This window comes from Mobula hypostoma, chromosome 28, assembly GCF_963921235.1.
Source record: "Mobula hypostoma chromosome 28, sMobHyp1.1, whole genome shotgun sequence".
In the NCBI taxonomy this organism is placed as follows: Eukaryota; Metazoa; Chordata; class Chondrichthyes; order Myliobatiformes; family Myliobatidae; genus Mobula; species Mobula hypostoma.
In genome coordinates, this window is record NC_086124.1 from 24,652,085 (window position 1) to 24,670,814 (window position 18,730).

Consider the following 18,730-nt stretch of genomic DNA (forward strand, 5'->3'; position numbering starts at 1 on the left):
GACCTGGGTGTCATTATACACCAGTCATTGAAAGTGGGCATGCAGGTACAGCAGGCGGTGAAAAAGGCGAACGGTATGCTGGCATTTATAGCGAGAGGATTCGAGTACAGGAGCAGGGAGGTACTACTGCAGTTGTACAAGGCCTTGGTGAGACCACACCTGGAGTATTGTGTGCAGTTTTGGTCCCCTAATCTGAGGAAAGACATCTTTGCCATAGAGGGAGTACAAAGAAGGTTCACCAGATTGATTCCTGGGATGGCAGGTCTTTCATATGAAGAAAGACTGGATGAACTGGGCTTGTACTCGTTGGAATTTAGAAGATTGAGGGGGGGATCTGATTGAAACGTATAAGATCCTAAAGGGATTGGACAGGCTAGATGCAGGAAGATTGTTCCCGATGTTGGGGAGGTCTAGAACGAGGGGTCACAGTTTGAGGATAGAGGGGAAGCCTTTTAGGACCGAGGTTAGGAAAAACTTCTTCACACAGAGAGTGGTGAATCTGTGGAATTCTCTGCCACAGCAAACTGTTGAGGCCAGTTCATTAGCTATGTTTAAAAGGAAGTTAGATATGGCCCTTGTGGCTACAGGGGTCAGGGGGTATGGAGGGAAGGCTGGGTTCTGAGTTGGATGATCAGCCATGATCATAATAAATGGCGGTGCAGGCTCAAAGGGCCAAATGGCCTACTCCTGCACCTATTTTCTATGTTTCTATGTTTCTACAGAAAGTAATGGACACAACCCAGTCTGTCACAGGCAAACCCCCCCCCCCCCCCCCGGTCATTCAGCACATCTACAAGGAGCTCACCACAAGAAAGCAGCGTCCATCGTCAATGACCCCCACCACCCAGACCATGCTCTCTTCTCACTGCTGCCATCAGGAAGGAGGTACAGGAGCCTCAGGTCCCACACCACCAGGTTCAGGAACAGTTATTACCCCTCAACCATCAGGCTCCTGAACCAGCGTGGGTCACTTCACTCACCCCAACACTGAACCGATTCCACGAGCTATGGACCCACTTTCAAGGACCTGTATCAACTGTGGTTCACAGTATCATTTGCACACTCTGTCTTCTTTTTCATGCTGGAGTTTATCAGTCTTTGTGTGTAGCTTTTCACTGATTCTATTGTGTTTCTTTGTTCTACTGTGAACACCTGCAAGAAAATGAATCTCAGGGTTGTTTATGGTGATATATACGTACTTTGATAATAAATTAAATTTGAAAGAGTTTGGACAGTTCAAAATTCCTTTTCTCTCTCTCCCTCTCTCATTAGCCTGTGTTAACCCTTTCCCTCCCTCTTGCCTGTGTTACACCTTTCCCCTCTGCCGCCTGTGTTAACCCTCTCCCTCCTCTCCCTCTCTCGACTGTTAACGCTCTCCATCTCTCACCTACGTTAACCCTTTCCCTTTTGCCTACATTAACCCTCTCCCTCTTGCCTATTAACCCTCTCCCTCTCTCACTTACGCACACACACACACACACACACACACACACACACACACAGTGGCGGTGGGGATCGAACACGCATACACAGGGACGGCCAGACGTGATGATTATTATACAATAGAGTTTTAATTGGTCGTTTTTGGTTGCGATGTGCGCTATAAGGAAAAGAGACACAACCCAGCCCGTGACAGGCTACAGAGCAAAAGCACCGGTCAGAAATCCTGACTGTGAGTGACTCCCCTCCGGTGAAGAGAGACCGACGAGTGAGTCCCGCTTAATCGGGGTAGGGGTGTGGTGGGAGAGCTCCCCCTCCACTCTCTCAGCAGAGACAAAACCCAGAACATGGAAAGGGCAGGCGGATGCTGGAGAGCTATTCCCCCCACCCCGCAGTCCCATACACCCCGCCAGCTCTCTCCACCCCGAACTACACCACAAGCGTTTTAATCGTCAGAAGCAGGAGTCAGGAACAGAGTGCAAAGCTGGTAGGAGGGTGGGTTGGATCAGGGGACGGTGACTTGGAAGGGGCTGCCGGGGATGTGATCGTCTCCCCACTTCACCACGAGGGTGTAGTTGCCTTTCTCCTTGAGGATGTAGGACACGCTGTAGAGTTTGCCCCCGAGGTGCTTCACCAGAACCTCTTCACAGGGCACTTTGGGGCCGTGGACGCCAACAAGTAGCATGTTCGAACCTGGAGACAGAGAGAGAAATGTTCATTGTCACAGAGAGGGAGAGAGGGAGAGAGAGGGAGGGGGGGAGAGAGGGAGAGAGAGGGAGGGGGAGGGAGAGGGGAGAGAGGGGGGAGAGAGAGAGAGAGAGGGAGGGAGGTAGAGGGAGAGGGAGGTAGAGGGAGAGAGAGGGAGGTAGAGGGAGAGAGAGAGAGAGGGAGAGAGAGGGAGGTAGAGGGAGAGGGGGGAGGGGGAGAAGGGGAGAGGGGAGAGGGGGAGGGGAGGGAGAGGGGAGGGAGAGGGGGAGGGAGGGGAGAGAGGGGGAGAGAGGGGGAGAGAGAGAGGGAGAGAGAGAGGGAGAGAGAGAGGGAGAGAGAGAGAGAGAGAGAGAGAGAGAGAGGGAGAGAGAGAGGGAGGTAGAGGGAGAGAGAGGGAGGGGGGAGGGGGAGAAGGGGAGAGGGGAGAGGGGAGAGGGGGAGGGGAGAGGGGAGAGGGAAGAGAGGGGGAGGGGGGAGAGGGGGAGGGGGGAGGGGGAGGGGGGAGGGGGAGGGGGGAGGGGGAGGGGGAGGGGGAGGGGGAGGGGGAGAGGGAGAGGGAGGAGAGGGAGGAGAGGGAGGAGAGGGAGGAGAGGGAGGAGAGGGAAGCAGAGAGAGACAAAGAGAGAGGGTCAAATGGAGAGCGAGACAGAGAGAGGCAGAGAAAAAGAGACAGACAGAGAGAGATGGAGAGAGAGAAATAGTCAGATAGAGAGACAAAGTCAGAGAGAGGCACGGAGAGACAGAGATAGAGAGAAACGGAGTCAGATAGAGACAGAGAGTTGGGAGAGAGGAGAGAGGGTGAGTAACAGGCAGAGAGACACGGTGGGGGAGAGAGTCACACAGAGACAGAGAGATGGAGAGGGAGAGAGGAGAGAGACATGGAGGGAGTGACATAGGGAGACAGTTCACTACTTCATTATAATAACATCCAGCAAAACAGACCCAGGCCGTTCAGCCCATCGAGTCCATGCCGACCACAGTGCCCACCCAGTTGGCCCCAATTTCCTGCATTCTACACAGCTCCCTCTAAACTCAGCCCCTCCCTTTACAACACCTCACTATTGCAGCCCGCCACAACGGCCCAGCACCTAGTTACAAGTTCTGACTACTCCCTGTCTGAAAAGGTTAGGCCAGAAGGCACAGCAGCAGAATTAGGCGGAATAAACTTTCCCCTCTCTCCTGTGGTCGTAGGTTTGGACCCCAATGTCGCCCGACAGATGGGTGGGGATCTGTGCCCGCGCCCCCGTCCACACCCACCTGCTTTGCTGCAGTCCACAGTGAAGGAGTTCTTCTGCCCGACGAATGCCTTGTTGAGGCCGAGGCCCTTGGCCGCCACCTTGCTGGCGTCGGAGGGGGGTTTGGGGCTGGCGCTGCGGGGGGCGGCCGCCAGGGTCCTGCTGCCCGCGTCTACCAGGACTGAGGACGTCTCGTGGAGGCTGTGGCTGGTTACGAGGTGCTGGCCTGCAGAAACAAGGGGGGGTGGGAGGAGAGGAGGAGGAGGTGTGAAGAGGTCACAAGGCGGCAGGGGGTGCAAAGACGGGGATCTCTGACACCAGATGCAGACCCACCCATACCCCATCCCATCCACCGTTCCCTCCTCTCCCCAACGTCCAGTCTACTGTCACCCTTCCCCTCGACTCATCCTCCATCTCCTGCTTCCACCCCCAGCACATCTGCGATATCCATCCATTCCTGTCCCTCCCAATATCACCTTCCCCTCCCCTCAAACCAAGGCCAGGAAGATTCCCCCTCCCTCCACAAGGAGGGTCGCCAAACACCCCACCCACACGAGCTGGCCGCCCCTCCCCAAACCCCGGAGCGTTGGGACTCTGTGAGCCGCTGCCCCAGAGGGGGTGGGCTATCTGGAGGCAGGGATTCTGTCGCTGTCTGGGGACCACAGCTGAGGAATGGGTGGGTGGCAACCAGCAGGGAGTCAATGGGCCGAAGGGCCTGTTGTCAGTGCCATGAGACGAGGCGGAGGGCGTTTAGCAGGTCACCCTGCGTCAGGGCGGCAGGCGACCTTTAGGGTGAGGTACGGGTGGGGCGTGGTTGTGGGTCTCTGTGAGTATTGGGATCGCCTCGCCGTCCCGGGACGCGATCCCCTCGGGTCCCAGGCAGGGAGGAGGGTGCGGAGTGTGGGGAGGGTCTCCCTCTCCCAGGATGGGCCCGGAGACCAGACGTACTGAAGCGTAAACAGACAGACTCCGCCGGAGACGGTGGTGAGCCTGGCCGACTGGGCAGGCCGGTGAGCAACCCCATCCCGTAAAGAACCAGAACTACAGAAATGCCAACAGATGCTCCGAAGACTCCCCCCACCCCGGGAGGTCCTACACCGGGGACAATGAAGAACCAGCTCAGGGTGCCTTTGTCCCCTGAGGGGTGATGAGCTCGGCTGAGCAAATCAGCAGCTCTCCATCTCGATGTGAGATCTCCCCCTCAAAGGGGCATCAGCAGTGGTGGGGAGGGGGGGGGAAGAGAGACCATGCCAGAACGATCAGAATTAGGCCATTCGGCCCATTGCGTCTGCTGCACCATTTCATCATGGCTGATTTATCACCCTTCTTAACCTCACTGGGAGGAGATGAAGAGAGAGCGAGAGAGAGAGTGCAGAGTGACAGAGGGTGGGGGGAGAGAAACTGAGTCAGACAGAGAGAGAGAGAGAGAGATAGAAGAGAGAGGAAGGGGGAGGAGAGAGGGGGAAGGAGAGAAGGAAGGAGAAAGAGATGGGGAGGGGGGAGAGGAGAGAGGAGAAGGGGGAGAGGGGGGGAGAGGGAGGGAGAGAAGGAAGGAGAAAGAGAGGGAGAGGGAGGGAGAGAAGGAAGGAGAGAGGGGGGAGGGAGAGAGGGGAGAGAGGGGGGAGAGAGGGGGGGAGAGAGAGGGGGAGAGAGAGGGGGAGAGAGAGGGGGAGAGAGAGGGGGAGAGAGAGGGGGAGAGAGAGGGGGAGAGAGAGGGGGAGAGATGGGGAGAGATGGGGAGAGAGAGGGGAGAGAGAGGGGGGAGAGAGAGAGGGTGGAGAGAGGGTGGAGAGAGGGTGGAGAGGGAGGGGAGAGATGAGATAGAGTGCACGAGGGGAGAGCAGAGAGGGAGCACGTGAGGGGAGAGAGGGTGGGGGAATGGGAGGAAGATGAAGAGGAAGAGCGTGTTTTGTCAAGCGATAGGTGAGTAGGGGCATAAGATAAGGTTATAGGTCAGCAGGGTTTCAATCACATCTTGTTGGAATGGAGAGAAATCGAGGGGCTGATGTAACTCCTCGCTTTCTGCCATTCTCCACCCTTTAACATACCGGCATTGGAGACGGTCCAGAGGAGGCTCATGAGAATGATGCTGGGATGAAAGAGTTAACCAATGAGGAGCGTTTGATGGCTCTGGGCCTGTACTCACTGGAGATTCGAAGGATGGGGGGGATCTCATTGAAACCTTTCACATGTCGAAAGGCCTAGATTTGGAGAGGGTGTTTCCTATCGTGGAGAGTCTAGTACCAGAGGGCACAGCCTCAGAATAGAGGAATATCCCTTTACAACAGAGACGAGGCGGAATTTCTTCAGCCAGAAAGTGATGAGTCTGTGAATTCATTGCCCAGGCTGTGGAGGTCAGGTCACTGGGTGCATTTAAAGCAGAGTTTGATAGATTCTTGATTAGACAGGGCGTTAAGGCAAGAGAATGGGTTGAGAGGGCTAATAAATCAGCCGTAATGAAACAGCAGGGAGAATCGATGGGCTGAATGGCCTATTTCATCTCTGATGTTGTGTGGTGTTGAATGTCCCCGACGCGGTTCTGTGATCTGACCTGCCACTCCCAGTCAGGGTAGCCGTGATCCCCTCCCCACCCCGAGAGGCCGCCTACCCCTTCCCTCTGGGGACCAGGGATTGGAGCGCCCCCCACCCGCCACTCACCGGTGATCTTGGCCTTGAAGGGGCTGCCCACAATGTGGTAGGGGCCACCGTACTTGATGGAGATGAGATAGTGGCCGGGCGCCAGAGGGGTGTAGGTCACTAGGTAGCCTTCGGCACACTCCCGGCAGTCCATCTTCACCTTGGACGGCCCGTCGATGCTGACGGAGAGGGCCCCCGGCCCGGCCTTGGAGGTGTTGACGATGAACTCGGTGGGTACGCCTGCAGAGAGGGTTGTGTTTACTCAGACACAGCACGGAACGGGCCCCACTGGCCCAACCCACCCATTTAACCGGACAGTCCGTGGTGACCAGTTTACCCAATAACCAGTACGCCCCTGGAGCGTGGCAGAAGGCCACGCCGCCACGGGGTGGGGGGTGGAGGGTGAGAATGTACCGCCTTCCTTACAGGCAACTCCGGAATTGAACTCTGAACTCCAAGGCCCCGAGATGTAACAGTATCGAGAGGAGAATCAGGCCATTTGGCCCATCCACTGCTCTGCCATCCCATCATGGCTGATTTGGCAGAACACAGAACATTCCAGCACAGTACAGGCCTTTCGGCCCACAATGTTGTTCTAACCTTTTAACCTTCTCTCAGGCCAATCTCACCCTTCCCTCCAACATAACCCTCCATTTTTCTATCATCCATCTGCCTATCTAAAGAGTCTCCTAAATGTCCCTAATATATCAGCCTCTACCACCTCCCCTGGGAGAAAATTCCATGTACCCACCACCCTCTGCGTAAAAAACTCACCTCTGACGTCCCTTCCTATACTTTCCTCCGATCACCTTAAAGTTATGGCCCCTCGTGTTAGGAATTTCCACCCTGGGGAGAAAGCCTCTGGATGTCCACTCCATCTGTGCCTCTATCACCTTGTACACCTCAATCAAGTCAGCCCTTGTCCTCCTCCGTTCCAAAGAGGGAAGTCCCTTCACCCTGGCTCAACCTTTCCCCACAGGACATGCTCTCTGATCCTGGTGAATCTCCTGTGCAGTGGGGTTGAGAGAGGACGGAGGGTTTGTCGGGCACTCACCAGTGACGCCTCCTTCCAGTCCGGGTCCTGACGCCGACACCATTCCCGGATCACCAGCCTGGCCGGGCTCGCCCACGCGGATCTTGAAGGGACTTCCGGGGATGTGCGAGCCGTTGAACTTCACGTCGATCAGGTAGATGCCGTTCTCCCGGGGGATGAATCGGACCGCGTACTTATCTGCAAAGGAATGGGGTTAAACCAGGTGCCGGGGGCTCCCCCACTCCACCCAGGGCCGGGAGGGAAAGGACCAGCCCGTGAGTACAGGAGAGAGAGAGAAGGAGAGAGGAGTGTCAATTCCCAGCCGTATCCTGGGAGAGCATTTAATGGGAGCTTCACTGTGTCTGACCGGGAGTGTGTGATGGGACGGTGTGGAGGGAGTTTCACTCTGTTTCTGACCCCAGGAGTGTGTGATGGGACGGTGTGGAGGGAGATTCACTCTGTGATTGACCCCGGGAGTGTGTGATGGGACGGTGTGGAGGGAGATTCACTCTGTGTCTGACCCCGGGAGTGTGTGATGGGACGGTGTGGAGGGAGTTTCACTCTGTGTCTGACCCCGGGAGTGTGTGATGGGACGGTGTGGAGGGACCTTCACTCTGTGTCTGACCCCGGGAGTGTGTGATGGGACGGTGTGGAGGGAGTTTCACTCTGTGTCTGACCCCGGGAGTGTGTGATGGGACGGTGGGGAGGGAGTTTCACTCTGTGTCTGACCCCGGGAGTGTGTGATGGGACGGTGGGGAGGGAGTTTCACTCTGTGTCTGACCCCGGGAGTGTGTGATGGGACGGTGTGGAGGGAGCTTCACTTTGTGTCTGACCCCGGGAGTGTGTGATGGGACGGTGCGGAGGGAGCTTCACTCTGAACTTCACTCCCAGTAGTACCTTCATCAATCTCGGACACGCAACACTCCTCCAACGCCCCTGACGGACTGTGAACTTTGGCATCTATCATGCCCTTTGCCCCGTTCAGGCAGACAGCAAAGGATGCTGGGTGGTTAACTTTTAGGCCGGACTCCTGGAATTAGAGAAGGCATTGAGGATGTGAAATGCGGAGCAACGCGCCAGGGAGGGGGGTGCGCAACGGTGGAGCTGGGTGGGGGGAGGGGGCAGCTGCATCTCCCCCTGCCAATCCCTGGGAAAGGGGGTGCCCTCTGAAACAGGGGGACTCCAGAGTCATGGGGGGAAGGCGACTGTCCCTATCCAGAGGAGAGCAGGCAAATTGGGAGCCTAATTCGCGGTGCTCAACGTGCGAGGGTTCGTGGGTGACGACTGACCGGAGAGCTCGCCAGGCAGGGCCCCGATGGGCCGAACGATCTCCTCCGTAAGTGGGAGGGTGTCTCCTCCCCCAGCACACCCAACGGGCCACAGGCGGACGACTGTAGTGCACACACCTTTGGCCCCTCTTGCAACCTCATTCACCCTTCCGCGAATCCGGAGAGGCGCACAGGGCGTTGGAAGATTTGATGAGGGGCGCTGGGCGCTGGAAGGGCTCAGATCCCACCCTGCAAACCTCGTAGTCCCCTGGGTACGGAGGTCAGGAGTTTTCGAGCATCACCCCACCCCAAGCAAACCAACCTTACCTGGGCGACAAGTTAGAGTGTTAAAGAGAGGCATCAAAAGCTGGTTTGTGATTGGAGTCAGGCAGAGTCTCGACTTGGCCACATCCCTCCCACCCCCTCGCACACAACACCCCCCCCCCGGACAATGCACAAGGCACAGGAAGGCTGGGTCTTCCTGCTCCACTTGGTCTCTGCAACTTTGGGACAGACAGAAGGTGACCTTGGGCACGCAGTGGTGGTCTTAACGGCAGCCCTGACCCGCTCCAACACAAGCCACTCCCTTTAACCTTTAACTTCTCGGGCAGATGAGAGAGAGAGGGGGCAGAGAGTGAATGAGAGTGAGTGAGAGTCAGAGTGAGGGGGTGAGGGAGGGAGAGTGAGGGGGTATAGACAGAGGGGAGGAGGGGAGAGGGAGAAGAGGGGCAGGAGAGGCGTAAGGGGAGGGAAGAGGGGAAGGGGAGGGGAGAGGGGGAAGGGGAGGGGAGAGGGGGAAGGGGAGGGGAGGGGGAGAGAGAGTGAGCGTGAGAGCGAGGAAGAGAGAGAGTGAGTGTGTGAGAGAGGGTGAAGAGGGGAGAGGCTGCAGCATCTGGTCCTGTTAGGAGCCTTTAAGAGAGACTCGAGCAAACCCCCCGCATGGGCCTCGCGGGCCGGGCACTGCATGGCGTTGTTACCATCGTCCCATCACTGCCCACCAGTGGCGTCAGGAGGTTTTGCCCCTTCACCGCCCCCCCCCTCTACTGGCCGAGGCCCGCGTCCCTCCCCATCGCCGGCCTGGGCCCCCTCCCCTCTGCCCCACACCTCCTGCTGCCACTGGTGGGCCAGCGACGGGGCCGAGCGCCCCTGCCCCGGGGCCCAGAGGATTTCCCCGGACGTCTCACCTGAAGACTCGTAACAGTGAGCTGGCGGGCGTCGTCCGACGGGGAGGCCACGGGCACGATGAAGGGGCTGTCCGGGATGTGATCGTCGTTGAACTTGATCGACACCTCGTAGTCACCTAGAGAGGGAGGGAGGGAGAGGGACAGGGAGAGGGAGGGAGGTAGAGGGGGAGAGAGGGGGAAGGGGAGAGGGAAAGGGAGGGAGGTAGGGGAGAGGGGAGAGGGGAGAGGGGAGAGGGGAGAGGGGAGAGGGGAGAGGGGAGAGGGGAGAGGGGAGAGGGGAGAGGGAGGTATCCAAAAGTGTAAACACCCAGTGCATTGCCACATTTGCCGACGCAACACTCAGAGTGTGACCCCCCCCCCCCGGCCTCCCTCCCATCACGAGTCCCTGACCCAGCCCCAGCTGCAGAGCCCAATGCTTGACCTCCCCCCCCCACAGCCTCTCTCTCCCCTCCCAGAGCCTCCCCCCACCCTCCCCACTCACCGGGCTCCTGCACGATGTAGGACACTCCACACGATCCGTCTTTCCGATCCTCGAAGGCGATCTCCGCCTTGCTGGGGCCCTCGACGGCGATGGAGAGGCCTCCGGCGCCCGCTTCCCGCGTCCAGATGTTGAACTCGGCTGGGCCGGGGGGTGCAGATAGACGTGAGGCGCAGACCCCCAGGCTACCACCCCCACCCCCCACACCCGACAGCTGCCTCTACTCGCTCCCCCACCCTCTCAGGGTTTGGGGGTGGCCGGAGGGAGAGAACAGGGAGGAGACAACACAGTCCGGGGACAGGGGTGCGGTGAGGCGAAGCAGATGATTTGGACAGACAAGGATCTGGGGTCGGGGACAAGACAGGAGTGGGAGAGGAGATGGCGAGACGAGGAAGAGAGGCAGACAGAAACGGGGTAAGGGAAGAATCCGAGACAGGAGATGACACTACCACGTGGGACGGAGAGGAGATGGGACAGTCAGACGGAGGGAGAGAGGGAGATTGAAGCGATGTCTGGAGAGAGGGAAAGAGGGAAGGTGTTGGGATAGAGGGAGGGGGACAGGATATCTGGAGAGAGGGGGAAGGGGACGGGACATCAGGTAGAGGGAGAAAGGGAAGGTGACAGGATGTCCAGGGAGAAAGTAGGCGATGAACGGCTGGACGTTCGGAGGGAGGGCAGGGGACAGGATATCCGGACAGAGGGAGAGGTGCCTGGCCCCGGGACGTCCAGTCAATCGCCTCACCTGGAATGCCAGCTTCAGCCCTCTCCAGGCCGGGGCCCCCAGCCCGCACCTTGTGCGCGCCACCCTCGCCCAGTGGCCCCACGGTGAACTGGAACGGGCTGCCGGGCACGTGCTGGCCCCGGTACTTCACGCTGACCGTGTGGACGCCCATCTCCGTCGGCACGAAGCGGATGCAGTACGTGCTCTCCTCGCCCTCCATGATCTCCGCCTCATGGATCTTTCCGGAAGGACTCGTCACCTGGGCGGTCATGTCCCCCACGTTTATCTCTGCCAGAATGGGGGAAGAAGCGCACATTGTCAGCTGGTCTCCCCCACTCACATGCGCACATCGCACTGGGAATACCCCAGTGCTAACCCAGGAACACAGCCGGGACTTGGCAGCATTTCCTCTCACCCCTCCTACCCCCACCCCCAACCACCGGGAAGGGTGGTCAGGTACCTTTCACGATGGAGATAGAGATAGAGAGAGAAAAGAGAGAGAGGGACAGAGAGAGAGAGAGACAGAGACACCAGGGGAGAGAACCAGGGGAGACAGAGGGAGAGAGGATGAGGGGAGAGAACCAGGGGGAGAGTGAGAGGGAGGGGGAGGGAGGGAGAGGGAAGTGTGAGAGAAAGAGAGAGGGGTATGAAAGAGTGAGAAGGAGAGAGAGAGGGGGTAGAGATAAGGGTGTGTGTCCGTGTATATGTCAGAGAGAGGGAAAGATAATGATTGAGCAGAAAGGGAGGGGTACATTTCCAGACAGGTGCAGATATATTGCAAGGGGGGGCAGAGAGGAAAAAGAATACAAGGAGAAAGACACCAACATCTTGGGAAACACGACAGAGTAGCTCCCAGTGTGAAACCAGCCTACATACCCCACCGACACAACTCACCCCATCAAAATCAGCAATCACCTCACTCCCACACCGCACCCGCCCCCCCCCGCTTTCCCCCTCCCACTCCCCACCGGGCGGACGTGCCACTCACCGGGAATCTTCAAGTTGAGGTCGCACTGGCTGCCGACGTTGGCAACCGAGGCAGCCTTGCGTCTCCGTGTGATACTCTCCTTCACTCGCCCCTCGCCTGTCACCTTCACCGTGAACGGGCTGCCTGTAGGCGGTGGGGGGTGAGACAAGACACACAGTGGGTCTCGGGACACAGCGACTCTTACGGACGCTCTCTCAGGGTACTTGAAGGTGCATGATAAAATAGGCCACAGTCAGCATGGTTTCCTCAAGGGAAGATCTTCCCTGGCAAACCTGCTGGAATTCTTTGAGGAATTAACAGGTGAGATGGACAAAGAATCTGTTGAAGTTGTTTACTTGGATTTTCAGAAGTTTTTTGACAAAGTGCCGCACATGAGGCTGCTTAGCAAGTTAAGAGCCCGTGGTATTACCGGAAAGATTCCAGCACGGATAGAAGATTAGCTGATTGGCAGGAGGCAATAAAGGGAGCCTTTTCTGCTTGGCTGCTGGCAACTAGTGGTGTTCTGCTGGAGTCTGTGTTGGGACTGATTGTTTTTACGTTATATGTCAATGACTTCGATGATGGAATTGATGGTTTCGTTTCAAAGATTGTGGACGATACAAAGATCGGTGGAGGGACGGTTGTGTTGAGAAAGCAGGAAGTCTGCAGAACGACTTAGACAGATTAGGAAAAATCGGCAAGGAAGTTGGAGACGGAACACAGTGTCGGGAAGTGTGTGGTCTTGCACTTCGGTAGAAAGAATAAAAGCATTGACTATTTCCTTAAACGGGGAGCAAATTCAAAAATCCGAGGTGCAAAAGGACTTGGGAGTCTTAATGCAGGATTCCCGAAAGGTTAACTCAGTGGTGAGGGAGGCAGATACAATGCTCACACTCAATTCGAGAGGACTGGGATATAAAAGCAAGGATGGAACGCTGAAGCCTCACTTGGAGTATTGTGAAGTATTTTAGGGCTCTTATTTAAGAAAAGATGTGCTGACATTGGAGAGGGTTCAGAGGAGAATCATAAGAATGATTCCAGGAATGAAAGGGTTACCATATGAGGAGTGTTTGCAGGCTCTGGGCCTGTACTCACCAGAATTTAGAAGACAGAGAGGGATTGAATGTTGAAAGCCCTAGACAGAGTGGATGTGCAGAGGATGTTTCCTATAGGCACAGCCTCGGGATAGAGGGACATCCATTTGGAACAGAGACGAGGAGGAATTTGTTTAGCCAGAGGGTGGTGAATCAGTGGAATTCGTTGCCACAGGTTGCAGAGGAGGCCAGATCATTGGGTGTATTTAAAGCAGAGGTTAGTAGGTTCTTGGTTAGTCAGGGTGTGAAAGCTTACAGGGGGAGAAGGCAGGAGAGTGGGGTTGAGAGGGAAATGGACCAGCTGTGGTGGAAGCACAGAGATGATGGGCTGAATGGCCTCATTCTGCTCCTGTTCTCTTATGGACGAGCCTCCCAGATGGCTGGGGCAGGAGAGGCTATGAGCAAGGGACCCTTGTGATTCCCTGGGGTGTCCCGTGGTTAGTGACCTTCCCTCTTTCAGCCCGACCCATTCTGACAACCAGCCATTTGGAGGTATTTGGTGTGGCAGAAAGGGGAGAGGAGTGAAGAGGACCTGAGTGGAGGGGAGGGGGTGGTCCTCCATCCAGAGTAAGTGGTGGGTGTGTAAGGGAGGTGGCACAATACACAATAACAACACTTCTTTCTTCGAAGTCTGCATGTCATCTAAAACTTTGACACACCATGGAGACTATCCTAACTGAAGGCCTCATGGCCTGGGATGGAAACACCAGAGCCCAGGAATGGAACGGTCGACAGGAAGTGTTGGATACAGCCCAGTCCGTCACAGGCAAAGCCCTCCCCACCACTGAGCCCATCTACTCGGAACTCTGCCACAGGAAAGCAGCGTCCATCATCTAGGACCCACACCACCCAGGCCCGTAATCTCTTCTTGCTACAACCATCAGAGATGGTCAGGGAATGGAGATCCCTGTGGTGAGTGACTCACTGCCTGATTCCTGAAGAACTTCCCCCACCCACCCCGTGTCCCTGTCCGTAAGGCACGAGTCAGGACTGACGCAACTTTCTTCACTTCCTGGATGGAGTTAGTCCATGCACTCCACATCCGCCACATTATCCTCCCCCCACCCCCCCCATCTACAAGTGAGGAGTGTGATGAGACACTCTTCACTTCCTGGATGGAGTTAGTCCATGCACTCTACATCCGCCATATTATCCTTCACCCCCACCCTATCTACAAGTCAGGAGAGTGATGAGACACTCGCCATTGCCCGGGCGGAGTTAGTCCATGCACTCCACATCCGCCACGTTACCTCTCTCACAGATACAAGTCAGGAATGTGACGGGACGCTCCCCACTTGCCCAGGTGAGGGCAGCTCCAACAGATCTTGACAAAACAACCACCCCCCTCCCTGCCCCAGACGATCGGCAGTGTAAGCAGCCTGCAGAACACAGAGCAGTCACCGGGGAAAGGCAGCCCCCGAGCCTGCCCCTCTACGGTGGAGGCGCTGTCCCACGACAGGACACTCTGGGTACCTGGCACATGCTGGTCGGCAAACTTGATGTTGATGATGTAGTTCCCAGGCTCGGTGGGGCAGTAGGTGACCTTGCAGCTGCCATTATCCAGCTCCTCGGTGCTGATATCCACTTTACTGGGGCCCTCGATGGAGAGGCCCAGGCCGCCATAACCTGCAAACCAAATGTCTGGGTCAGACACGGGGGAACAGGGATGGACCAGACCAGAGGAGCGGGGAATGAGGCCGGACCGGACCAGAGGAGCGGGGAATGAGGCCGGACCGGACCGGAGGAGCGGGGAATGAGGGCGGACCGGACTGGAGGAGCGGGGAATGAGGGCGGACCGGACCGGAGGAGCAGGGAATGAAGCCGGATCAGACCAGAGGAGCGGGGAATGAGGCCGGACCGGACTGGACTGAAGGCGCGAGGAATGAATTGGACCAGATTGGAGGCACAGGGAACCAGCTGGAACAGAACGGAGGGAGCAGAGGACCTCCGAGTCTGGGAGGGGTGGGATTGCTGAGGGGAATGGGGGATGCTTTGGTTACCTCTTCCACGTCCTCCCAGACCCTCTTCAGCTCCATCCTCTGCACCACCCCGACTAGCTGCCCCCCACCCTCTTTCCTGCTCCCACTTCCAGCAGCTCACTCTCCTCTCTCTGCTTCTCTCCCTCCTGCACACTCCCCTCCCCTCCCTCCCACACCCTCCCTCTCCCCCCACAATCCTCCCTCTCTCCCGCACCCTCCCTCTCTCTCCTCCCTCCCTCCCGCACCCTCCCTCTCCCCCACTCCCCTCCCCCCACACCCTCCCTCTCTCTCCTCCCTCCTGCACACTCCCCTCCCCTCCCTCCCACACCCTCCCTCTCCCACCAATATCCTCCCTCCCTCACCCTCCCTCTCCCCCACTATCCTTCCTCCCACACCCTCCCTCTCTCCTCCCTCCCTCCTGTACCCTCCCACACCCTCCCTCTCTCTCCTCCCTCCTGCACACTCCCCTCACCTCCCTCCCACACCCTCCCTCTCCCACCAATATCCTCCCTCCCTCCCACACCCTCCCTCTCCCCCACTATCCTCCCTCCCTCCCACCCCCTCCCTCTCCCCCACTATCCTCCCTCCCTCCCGCACCCTCCCTCCCACACCCTCCCTCTCTCCCTGTCTCTCCTCCCTCCCTCCTGCACCCTCCCTCTCTCCCACACACTCCCTCCCTCCCGCACCCTCCCTTTCTCCCTCTCTCTCCTCCCTCCCACACGCCCCACTATCCTCCCTCCCTCCCGCACCCTCCCTCTCCCCCACTATCCTCCCTCCCTCCCACACCCTCCCTCTCCCCCACTATCCTCCCTCCCTCACCCCCACTATCCTCCCTCCCTCCCGCACCCTCCCTCTCTCCCTCTCTCTCCTCCCTCCCTCCCACACCCTCCCTCTCTCCCTGTCTCTCCTCCCTCCCTCCTGCACCCTCCCTCTCCTCCCTCCCTCCCACTCCCTTTCTCCCTCTCTCTCCTCCCTCCCACACGCCCCACTATCCTCCCTCCCTCCCGCACCCTCCCTCTCTCTCCTCCCTCCCTCCCACACCCTCCCTCTCCCCCACTATCCTCCCTCCCTCCCGCACCCTCCCTCTCTCTCCTCCCTCCCTCCCACACCCTCCCTCTCCCTCACTATCCTCCCTCCCTCCCGCACCCTCCCTCTCTCCCCTCCCTCCTTCCCACACCCTCCCTCTCCCCCCACTATCCTCCCTCCCTCTCTCCCCCCTCCCGCACCCTCCCTCTCTCTCCTCCCTCCCTCACAGTGCAGACCGCCTCACCGGCATCCCTGGTGTCGATGGTGAAGTCGGCAGGCTCGAAGGTGTGCGCCTCCGTCAGCCCCGGGCCGGTCACTCGTACCCGCCCGGCGTCGCCCACCTCTGATTGGTTTATCATGACGGTGATGGGGCTGTTGGCGATGTGGCGATCATTCTTCTTAATGTTCACCACGTGCTCGCCCACCTCCTTGGGAGTGAACGAGATGCCTGGCCGGGGGTGGGGAGAGAGAGAGAGATTTTTACCAGGTTGGAGATTAGTCCGTTCCCACCCAGCCCACAACCCAAGGGAGTTGGGTGCCTCAGAGATACGACAGCTCCAGTTTTGTACCCCCCCCCCAGAAAGGGAGGAGAAGGGAAGGGAAAAAGAGGGAGCGATACAGCACCAGAGAGTGAGAGAGAGAGAGAGAGGGAGGGAGAGGGGAGGGGGGAAAGAGAGGGGGGGAAAGAGAGAGGGGGAGAGAGGGGGGAGAGGGGACGGGGAGAGGGGGGAGAGAGAGAGAGGAGGGGAGGGGGAGAGGGGGGAGGGGGGGAGAGGGGAGAGGGGGGGAGAGAGAGAGGAGGGAGGGGAGAGGGGAGAGGGGGGAGGGGAGAGGGGGGAGCGGGGGGAGAAGGGGGGAGAGACATACACACACACACACACACACACACACACACACACACACACACACACACACACAGAGGGAGGGAGGGGGGGAACAGAGACAGGGGGTGAGAGAGAGAGGGAGGGAGAGGGGGAGAGACAGAGAGAGAGATAGGGAGAAAGAGAGACCGGAAGAGAGAGACAAACAGGTAAAGAGAGAGATAGGGAGAGAGATTAGTTGGGTTAGCTAAGTGTGAGGTGTGGCATTTTGGGAAGGAAGACTCTGATTAAAGCTTTCACAGTAAACACTGGGCCCTCTGGGAAGTTGCCTGGAACAGAGGGACCTGGGAGTGCAGGTCCACAGCTCTCTGCAAGTGGTGTCTGGGTGCTGAAGAAGGCTTTCCCAGTCGGGGCACCGAGTACAGATTTGGGAGGTCATGGAGTAGGTGATAGGGTGCTGGCGAGGCCACACCTGGAGGATTATGTTCATTTTTGGTCCCCTTATAGCAGAAAAGATGTTATTAAATTGCAGAGGTTTACAAGGGTGTCACCAAGATCGGAGGGACTGAGTTATAGGGAGAGGTTTGGATAGACTAGGACTTTATTCCTTGGAGCATGGGAGACCGTGGCATGATCGTATATAGGTGTAGAAAATCAGGAGGGGTACAAGTAGGGTGAATGCGCACAGCCGTGCCCCCCAGGGTTGGGGAATCAAGAACTAGAGGGCACAGGTTTAAGATGCGAGGGGAGGGATTTAATAAGAACGTGAGGGGAAATTTAAAACACACACACACACACGTGTGGGTGGCACGCAGGCACCGCAGTAGCGCGACGCTATTAGAGCTCGGGGCATCGGAGCTCGGAGTTCAATTCCAGCATCCTCCGTGAGGATTTGTACGTTCTCCCCGTGATCGCGTGGGTTTCCTCCGGGTGCTCCGATTTCCTCCCACAGTCCAAAGGCGCACCGGTTGATAGGTTAACCAGTCACTGTAAATTGTCCCGTGATGAGGCTGGGGTTTAAATTGGGGGTGGCCGGGTGGTGCAGCTCGGAGGGCTGGAAGGGCCTGTCTGCGATGTATTTGCTAAGTGAAAACACACACACAAAGTGTGTTTCATATCTAGAAGGAGCTGCGAGGGGAGGTTAGTTAACACTCGGACAGGACCACGGATTGGAAAGGTTTACAACAGGGCTTCCCAACGTTCTTTATGCCATGGACGTTATCATTAACCAAGTGGTCCGCAGACCCCGGGCTTAGAGGACAAATGGGGACAAGTTTGAGTGGCCACCTTGGTTGGCAACGATCAGATGGGCTGAAGGGCCTCTATCCCTGCTGTATCACTCCATGACATTGCCCACCATGAGAAGTCAAAGCCCACCTCCCTCTCCCGAGCCCAGGATTGGGGATGTAGATCCCAGCAGGCTCTTGCTGCTAATCCTCCACCCGCATCTGTCACGCCATCTTGGGCCCATCACCCTTGGGGAGTGCGGTGAGGGGGAGGGGAGAGGAGGGCAAAAATTGATTTCAAAGCCCACTCTGCGGAGTATCTCCAAGTCCCACCATCAGTGTGGGGGTGCAGCCACGTAGTCTGGGGATGTAATGTTCACCCACCGACCATCTGATCCCCCAAGTGTCGGCCATTTTGAAGTTACCCACCCACATTGTCTCACTCCACAACCTTCCTCCGCCCCTCGAACATCATTCCCAGGACAGGACAGGCGCCTACCGACGTTACCCCAGCTCTTACCGATGTTGCCGTCGCGAAGCCGCTTGAGAAGGCAGGACTCCTCCCGGCCGGAGGGGGCGACGACGGTGGCCACCAGCTGGCCCAGGTCGGTCTCACCGATCTCCAGGGGGATGTCCGTCAACGACCCCACCTTCAGCTGGGACATCCGCATGGAGTCGTCCCCTGGCGGGTCACAGAGAGAGGACAAGGAAGGTGGTCAGAACATGGAAGAGTAGGGCACACCACAGGGCCATCAGCCCACAAAGCTGTGCAACCTTTTACCCTGCTCTACGATCAACCTAACACTCCCTCCCACATAGCCCTCCATTTCTCTATCATCCATGTCCCTAGCTAAGTTTCTAATATTTTCATTTCATTCTTATTCTAACTTATGATTTACTTTTGTATTTTACA

At 57.6% G+C, this 18,730-nt stretch overlaps 1 protein-coding gene across 2 annotated transcripts in view; it reads right to left on the reverse strand.

Moving 5' to 3' along the window:
* Positions 1 to 1,550: 1,550 nt before the first annotated feature.
* LOC134338941 (filamin-A-like) overlaps positions 1,551 to 18,730 on the reverse strand; it is a 107,226-nt gene continuing 90,046 nt past the window's right edge. For both annotated transcript variants that reach the window (XM_063035153.1, XM_063035151.1), the window contains 12 exons: positions 18,338 to 18,499; positions 16,015 to 16,218; positions 14,239 to 14,391; positions 11,693 to 11,815; positions 10,726 to 10,992; positions 9,987 to 10,124; positions 9,506 to 9,621; positions 7,951 to 8,083; positions 7,075 to 7,251; positions 6,042 to 6,260; positions 3,406 to 3,609; positions 1,551 to 2,133 (listed from right to left, as the gene is read on the reverse strand). In XM_063035153.1, coding sequence (XP_062891223.1) covers positions 1,946 to 2,133; positions 3,406 to 3,609; positions 6,042 to 6,260; positions 7,075 to 7,251; positions 7,951 to 8,083; positions 9,506 to 9,621; positions 9,987 to 10,124; positions 10,726 to 10,992; positions 11,693 to 11,815; positions 14,239 to 14,391; positions 16,015 to 16,218; positions 18,338 to 18,499 — 2,084 coding nt within the window. In that variant the 3' untranslated portion in view covers positions 1,551 to 1,945. The remainder of the gene's footprint in view (positions 2,134 to 3,405; positions 3,610 to 6,041; positions 6,261 to 7,074; positions 7,252 to 7,950; positions 8,084 to 9,505; positions 9,622 to 9,986; positions 10,125 to 10,725; positions 10,993 to 11,692; positions 11,816 to 14,238; positions 14,392 to 16,014; positions 16,219 to 18,337; positions 18,500 to 18,730) is intronic.